The 8,156-nt window shown below is 42.3% G+C and overlaps 1 protein-coding gene across 1 annotated transcript; it reads right to left on the reverse strand.

Annotated features, from left to right (window-relative positions):
* Positions 1–981: 981 nt before the first annotated feature.
* Positions 982–5,018, reverse strand: LOC122869988. Its single transcript, XM_044183518.1, has 2 exons — positions 2,913–5,018; positions 982–2,752 (listed from the first exon to the last, which is right to left on the reverse strand). The coding sequence occupies exons 1-2, from the start codon at positions 3,586–3,588 to the stop codon at positions 2,115–2,117; spliced, it is 1,314 nt and encodes a 437-aa protein (XP_044039453.1). The 5' UTR covers positions 3,589–5,018; the 3' UTR covers positions 982–2,114.
* Between the last annotated feature and the right edge of the window lie 3,138 nt (positions 5,019–8,156).

The raw sequence follows: 8,156 nt of genomic DNA on the forward strand, positions 1-8,156 counted from the left end.
TTTGTTGATCCTCATCAGCGTCAGACAGTGCAATGTCTGCACTGTGACTGCTCCCTTCTCTTCTTAGCCAGACACAGCAATGTCCTTACCTAAGGATTCATGCCACTGCTTTCTTAAGGCGTGTCCATGATCAGTAGTGCTCTATCAGTTGCTGCATTACGTCCATCTTTTCTTCTAATGCAAGAGCACTGATTGTGGCATTGGGAAGTGAAAAAAGGCTCAGATGTTAATGTGTTGGTTGGACTGGTTGGTTCAAGGGCTGACGTGGTCTGGATTGGCTCAGAGGTTATTGTGTCAGTGGGATAGGTTTTGTCAGGTGCAGATGTGGCCTTGTCTCAGCTGCTAGTGTCAATCATTTTGACTGGTTGGTTCAGGTACCAAGGTGGTCTCAGCTGTCTTGGAAGTTGCTTTGTCACTGGACCCTGTAGATTGATGTGGTGAAGTGGTCTCTGCAGGCTCTGAGGTAAAAGTGTCAGTTGAGCAGTTGCTTCAGGTGCCAAAGCTGTCTCGGCAGGTTCAGATGTGAATTTGTTGGTAGGACTGGTTGGTTCAGGTGCTGATATTGTTGCTGCAGGCAGGCTCAGATGTTATTGAATCAGTTGGACCCATTGATTCAGATACCAAGGTGGTACCAGCAGACTCAGATGTTACTGTGTCTGTAGGACCTGTAGTAGGTTGAGATGGTGACATAGTCTCTGCAGGCTGTGATGGTAATATGTTGGTATGAGTGGTACTTCAGGTACTGTGGTTGTTTTGACAGGCTCAGAGGTTATTGTGTCAGTGGGATTGGTTGGTTTATGGGCAGATGTTGTCACAGCAGGCTCAGACATTACTGCAGCTGTAGAACCTGTAGGTTCAGGTGGCAAGGTGGTCTCTGCAGACTCTGATGGTTGGACTGTCGCAACCAGCTATTTTCACAACACGTTCACACAATAACCACAGGCAACTCCTCTTTAAAAGATACAAAAGAGTTTATTTAACCTTAGCAATGATTAACAATAACTTAAGCTAACAACCACTACAGTCTAATCTAAAAACAATAAGCATAAGACGTTTATTCAACAGCTGTGTGTTGTGATTTACAATGTTTCAAGGGGGGCACCCACTTGTGTAGGCGTGATCAATTAATTATGGATATCAGAATTATCAAAGATAATCATAAATAACTTTAAATTAATAAAGTTCTTCTTAAAGAAGTGAAATGATCGTTAATAATTGCTTGAAAGACGTGATGCGCTTCCTGTTTAGTGTGGAAATGGTAAATGGACTCTACTTATATAGCGCCTTTCTAGTCTTTCTGACTACTCAAAGTGCTTCAACTACATATCACTTTCACCCCATTCATAGGTAATAAAGACTGTTTGGGTCCTTAGCTTGTGCACCATAACAGGCCGATTCTGATGTTACTTTGTCAATGGGACTGGTTGATTCAGATGTTACTGAATCAGTTGGAACAGTTGATTCAGACACTGACGTGGCTTCAGCATTGTCAGGCGTTACTGTATCTGTAGAAACTGTAGATTCAGGTGAGGATGTGGTCTCTGCAGACTGTGATGTTAATGTGTTGGTCTGAGCAGTTGGTTCAGGGTCCACGGTTGTCTCGGCAGGCTCAGAGGTTACTGTTTCTGTCGGATTAGTTGGTTCAGGTGTTGATGTTGTCTCAGTAGACTCTGATGTTACTGTGTAATATTCTGGAAAAGGAAAGGAAAAAAGTGTTTAAAATTGTCTAACCACTGGGACAGATGTTTTTTACAATGATAGAACTTAATTTTTTTAATACTAGCTGGAAGGGAGAACACATCGGTGGATTCAGTAGATAGAGGACAGCAGACTTAAAGTGACCTTGAACCTCATTCATAAACCTCATTCAAAACATATAGTTTTCTAATAAACATCTGATCAACCCATATCAATTTCAGGCTTAAATGAACAACTTCCGATTAGTCCCACCCATGTCCAGTTTAAGCCCCGCCCATTCCGAGTATGGATAGAGATACAAATAATTTAGTTGGTTATTGTGCTTATAGGTTTATGTGTGCGCCTCCTCTGTTAGGTTTTCATTTAGGCAGACCCTGAAGTAGACACAGAGACAGAGGGTTCAGTTAATAGTGGTTTTAACGCTTGCCAGACAGCCAGCCTGGGTTGAGCTCTCGCCAAATCATGAAGGCATTGTAGGTGGACACATTAAGCATGTTGTGGAAGATGACCAGGGGCCAGCGGGCGGTTATCCTCCTGCAGCTGTAGGTGGCGACGACCTTGTCCAGTTTGTCCACGCCACCTTTGTTCCTGTTGTAGTGCAGGACGACGGCCGGCTTCCTGTCGCTGCAGTCGCTGACTTTGGCGGCATCCACGTGCAGCGTGCTCATGGGCAGCACGTGCCTGTTCTTCTTGGGTACGTAGGAGGCCAGGGCGGTGGTGCCCGTGAAGGTAAACAGGGAGGACCGCCCTGCCCTTGTTGGCGAGCAGTGCTGGCGGGAGCTCGGGCTTGTTTTTCCTGACCGTGCCGACCATGGTGAGGTTCCGGCAGAGGAGCTGCCGTCCGAGCTCGTAGGAGGGACCCTCAGGTCCTCGGTCAGGTCGAGCACGACGCGCATCCCCTGGTTCCTTTCAGGGGCGGCGGCCAGGGCTCCACCGGCTGCTGGTTTCCCAGTGTAGATCGTAGATCTGCATCTTCCAGGCGTAGCTGCCCACCCAGGATTGATTCCATACTTGGCTTGTTTGCTGGGCATGTACTGCCTAAAGGGACAGCAACCTGGAGAGAGAGAGAGACAGGAGAGGGGGAGAGAGATGTCACACTGTGCTCCACAGCAGAACACAACACACACGCACACACACACACACACACACACACACACACACACACACACACACACAAACAGGCACCTCTGAATGTTACCAGTTGCTCCACCCACATGTCACACAGCTCCCTGACCACTGCCAGCTTGTCCCCGGAGTGTCTGGTGGCTCTGGTCTCGCGGTCGTCAAATCGCAGCAGTGAGGAGTAGGCGTGAAAGACCTTGAGAGGCATGGCGGCACGGAACACGGCCCATCCGCTCTCTGCGTCCCACAGGCTGGCCGCGGCCTCGACCTAGAACCTGTAGACGCTGGCCAGGATGAGCAGCCCCACATAGGGCAGTAGGGCAGTGGTGGCTGAGGTGGATGAGGATGATGAGGAGGTGGAGGTCTTCTCGTCGCTTGAGTGTCCCCGTTTGCGGTGCTGAAGTGCCACAGGGTACCATATGACTTTGCCGTCTTTGGACATGAACCCGCGTCGCCTCTGGGCCCCTTCTTCTCGGGCTCCTTCTTCGTCGTCTTCTTCTCTTCCTCCTTCTCCTTCTTCTCCTTCTTCTTCTCTTCCTCCGTCTTCCTCTTCTTCTTCCGACATGTATTCGTCTTCCGGGTCTTCCGGGAGGTTGTCGAAACGACAAGAAGACCTAGATGAAGATCTAGAAGCGGCGGCAGCAGAAGAGGATGACAAAGACACACTGCCGCGGGGTCTCTTTGACCCGCCGCCTCGGGGCAGCGCTGGGCCCGAAAGGTGAGAGAGTGCGACACAAGACAAAGACACTGCTGCGGGGTCCCTGACATACATTGACTTATTTATGTCATGAAATTTACCCCCTACACCTGATTTGGACAATTTTATAATATGATCCCTCTTGCCAAATGGAATCAAAAGTCTTTTGCAAAAAACCTTCCCCAGATTACTGCTCACACAGATGCCTAGCTGTTAGAGTCCAGTTTATCTCCTCTTATGTATTGGGGAAATAAGCCAGATCTTAGGAAAGCAACTTGACTGAAGAACGAGATTGAAGAACTGAAGCAGAGCCTGTCTCAGCTCAGGGCTGCTGTGTTTCAGCATCTCTGTCCTGATGCCATCAGGTCCACATGCTTTGCCAGATTTTAGGTTTTTTTTGCTGTTCTAATTCTTTCATTGTTCATATAGTTTTTCAAAATGATCTTTCCAAATATTACCATTTTGTAGGGCCAGGTTGTCTTTTTTGTTGTGTAAGTTGTTCCATCACTCCCAGAACTGATTTTGATCAATGGACTCAATTTCCCGTAGTTTCTGATCATGTTGTTTTTTCTTATGTCTTATCTGTTTGTATTATTTCAGTGTTTCAACATAACTTCATCTCAGGTCTGTGTTTTGTGGCTGATGGTGTTTTAGGTTGGACTGCTGTCCAGTTTTTTTCTGACATTTTTGTAGTCCTTGTCATACCACTCTTCCTCCAGTCTCTGTTTAGATGCAGAGCTGTTCTTAGTAAGATTGGCTGATTTATGATAAATATTATATAATGTTAAATATTATCTTTGCAATAGCCATGTTTAATTGCTTTGGTTGAAACTGTACAGAGATGAATGTGTTAATTAGATCAGTTATTTCAGGTGATAAAGTGATCACATTTGAAGTCATTTTTCCTAAAAGATATGGTGAGTTTATTAAATGATACATTATTGTAGGTTAAACTACCCAACAGTATAAAAAGTAGTTAAAATGAATGAGCTCGACCTGGACCAGCTGCAAAATTACAATGTTGCCTAGATGTTAATACATAAGTGTTAAAAATACAATAGTATACTATACTATATGGCAAAAAGTATCAGGACATACTGTATGTCCACATACTTAAAATCTGGGGATGTTTTCCTCGTTTGGTCCCCTTAGTTCTAATGAAGGGAAATCTTAAAACTACAGCATACAGTAACATTTTAGACAACAATGTGATTCAAGCTTTGTGGCAACAGTTAGGGGAAGGCCTTTTAATGTAACACTTTATTTTATGGTTCTGTAATTTATTAATAAATATATATAGAAATTTATAAATAATGTAAATTGTATGTAATTTGGTACTAATTATAAGTAAAATACAGGGTTCAAATAGTACAGTTCCAGCTAAGTAGTTCCAATTTCATTGCTATGTAACCTCCCTCAACTCAGTGCACACAGCTGAGCAAAACTTATGCAAAACTACATAATTTGTCTACAGGCAGCATCCAACTCAACATGTATGGAGAGTCACATGTTCAAAGATAAATTAATGATGAATAAAACTTTACTTTGGTTTAAGTTGAGTTTTTCTTTCAAGGGAATTCCTATTTCCCAACAGCCAAATTATATAGTCTTTCCAGAAAACTTCTTGGAAATTATTAGATAATTATTGACCCATAAAATAAAGCATTTGTCTGTTTACATACATGATATTCTTGGTCTTTGGGATGAACTGGAACACTGAACTGGTGTAATGTTCAGGTGTACACATGTTTTTAGTGTATATTTAATAATTTAACAGTGTTGAAGGGACCATTCTGCATAATGAGTAGTTTTATTCTTAATACATGGAGAACTTTTACATTGAGGTAAAGGATGTGAATACTTCCACCATTGCTTTAACATTTTTAATAATTTATGTATTGTAACATAATGATAAAGAATGCTATGAAAATTCTTGCAACATTAAATCTGTCCATTTCCGCCTGCAACATATAGCGTAATTCTTCCCAATTGACAGTGTAATCTTTTGTACTGTGTAGCTGTATAATACGTACAGCTACATACATGTAGATACAAGGGAACGAGATGTGGGAGTTAGGGAATAAGGGGGTAACAATGTGGGAACTTAAAAAGAATTTATATTGTAGATAATTTGTTATTACAGAGTATGACCATTATTAAGCAACAAAGCTAGAAGTTTGGGGGAAGATGGGGTAATGAGTCCTATGTAGCATTTTATAAATCTGCTGTGATTTATTTCAAAATGATCATATAGTAATTACCAACACTGGAGGGGTACAGATGATAACAAAAATTGTTATGGTTTGAGGGTTTTTCATTTCCTGTTTTATTTTGTAGTGTGTCCCTCTCCTTGCGTGTCTTGTGGTTTTACTTCCTGTCTTTGTTTGCTTTCCCTCCAGTTTTGATTATTGGCCCTTCCTTGATTGTTCGCACCTGTGTCTCGTTGTTTCACCTCCCCTGGGATATTTAGTCCGGGTCTCTGTCTTTCTTCAGTGTTGGATCATTGTTGTTACTTCATGGTGTGATTCCCGTTTTGAGTTCTGTTCTCATTGTGTGGGTGTTCCTGACTTTTGGGTGTGTCTCTGTTGGGGGCACCTTTTGTTGTACCTGGTTCCTGTGCCCAGTTCCCCAGCATTCTTACTGTGAGTTTTGTATTGGATTCTTTGTCTCCCTTGGACCTTAGCTGGATCCTGGATTTTGTAATTTGCCTGCTCCCTATTGAACTGTTTTGCCACCTTGGACTCACTTCCCTGCTTCTACCACTGCCAGCCGGTAACCTATCTGCCTGTTGCCTTTTGCCTGTACCTGCCTGTAAACCACATCACCCTCAATAAACACTATAGCCATCCAGCTACTTCACTTCATTACGCTTCCTGGTCATCTGCATTTGGGTCCACATACCACTACACACATCATATGACAAAAATGAGGATAGGCATAGTTCCTAAATAACTATGGGCTACATTTGTGTTTTTACTTTGGAACAGAGGTCCAGGGAAAAGAGTATTGTCAGGAACATACTGTGGGCCTACAGCCTTTATGTTACTTTGTATGTTGTAAAGTATGCCTATTTACAGTATGGGGTATGGCATTGTACTTACTGTACAGGGGACTTCAGAAGCCTGAGGTGGTAAAGGTTTATATGGGATGACACTGTTGTTACAGGGTGCTGTTCATTGAGTAGACCACAGTCACCACGCTCTTTTTGAGTCAACATGAACTTCCACGTTCAGTGACTTGGTTAATTAATATTCTACCTACAGACCTGGGTAACTCTATCATTTTTCCAACCTACTTTAAATGAAACCACACCCACTTCTGTATGATGAAAGCCTCGGCAGTACATGACAGATGAATTTACTGTTTATTAGTAAGTAAGAAAGCTTTATTTGTACAGCATATTTTAAAACACAGTTACAAAGTGAAAATATAAATGAATAGATAAATAAAGATATATTACAATACAAAAACACAGCACAAAACCAAACTGAAACAAACCAAAACATACAACAGGGATGGAGATCTATGAAAAGGCTTGCCTATAGAGATGGGTTTTAGAGTCCAAAGATTCAGTAAATCTGATTTGTGGAAGATGATTCCAGAGGGTTGGGGCTAAAACAGCAAAGGCACAAGCAGCTTTTGTTTTGAGGATGGAGTGCAGGATGGATAAAAGGCTGAGATTTGAGGATCTGAGTGATCGAGAAGTGGAATGAGGAACGAGGAGATCAGAAATGTAATTGGGAGTCTTATATGTAATCAACAAAATCTTGTGAGATCTCAACACATTTTTTAATGTGGGATTGACGGCTAGTTTTAGTTAGTAGCCTGGCAGCTGCGTTTTTGACAAACTGTAAACCATTTAGCAGCAGCTTGACTGAGGCACGTGTAGAGGGAATTACAATAATCTAGATGGGAGAAAATTAAAGTGTGAATTAATAGTTCCAGAGACACAGAAGACCAGATACATCTGATTTTAGCGATATTTCTTAGCTGAAGAAAACAGGTCTGGACGAACTTGGTAACATGACGGTCAAAAGTCATATACTGGTCAAGATGATTGCAAGATTCCTAGCGGTAAATTTTATATTAGAGTGAAATGGTCCAATAAACTGATCAACTGCAGTGGCAAAGTTACCTGGTCCAATCTTGACAGGCTTTAGGTGGAGAAAATCATGAGACATCCAATCTTTGGTGGTGGCTAAGCAATCATGGAGGGAGAACAGTTGATTCAGGTTATTGGGTTTGGCAAAAAAATTTGATCTGTGTATCATCGGCACAACAGTGATATGACATATCATCAAAGCGGCTGAACAAATGACCCACAGGAAGCATGTACAATGAGAAGAGGGACTCCACACAGTGGGGGAGCTGAGGACACATGATTATTGAAAAATGATCTAATAGTCAAATAAAAATTAAACAACTTTAGAGCTGTACCAGAAATGCCAACCCAGTGATGTAACCTATCAAGTAAATTGGCATGATCGATGGTATCAATGGCATTAGTCAAGTCCAGTCGTATGACGATGGAATATTCACTTTTGTCTGCATGCATAAAAATGTCATTTGTCACCCTTAATACTATGATTGTGACGAAAGACAGATTAAAATTTTTCAAAAATTCCAATAATTACCTGCT

Source organism: Siniperca chuatsi, linkage group LG22 (assembly GCF_020085105.1).
Source record: "Siniperca chuatsi isolate FFG_IHB_CAS linkage group LG22, ASM2008510v1, whole genome shotgun sequence".
NCBI classification, from domain to species: Eukaryota; Metazoa; Chordata; class Actinopteri; order Centrarchiformes; family Sinipercidae; genus Siniperca; species Siniperca chuatsi.

Bases quoted from the DNA above. Each gene is read 5' to 3' on its own strand.
- LOC122869988 (XM_044183518.1), bottom strand. From the start codon at position 3,588: ATGTCAGGGACCCCGCAGCAGTGTCTTTGTCTTGTGTCGCACTCTCTC. The intron at 2,753-2,912 runs GTGGGTGGAGCA...CTCTCTCTCCAG, and splicing joins GTCAGGGAGCTGTGTGACAT to GTTGCTGTCCCTTTAGGCAG.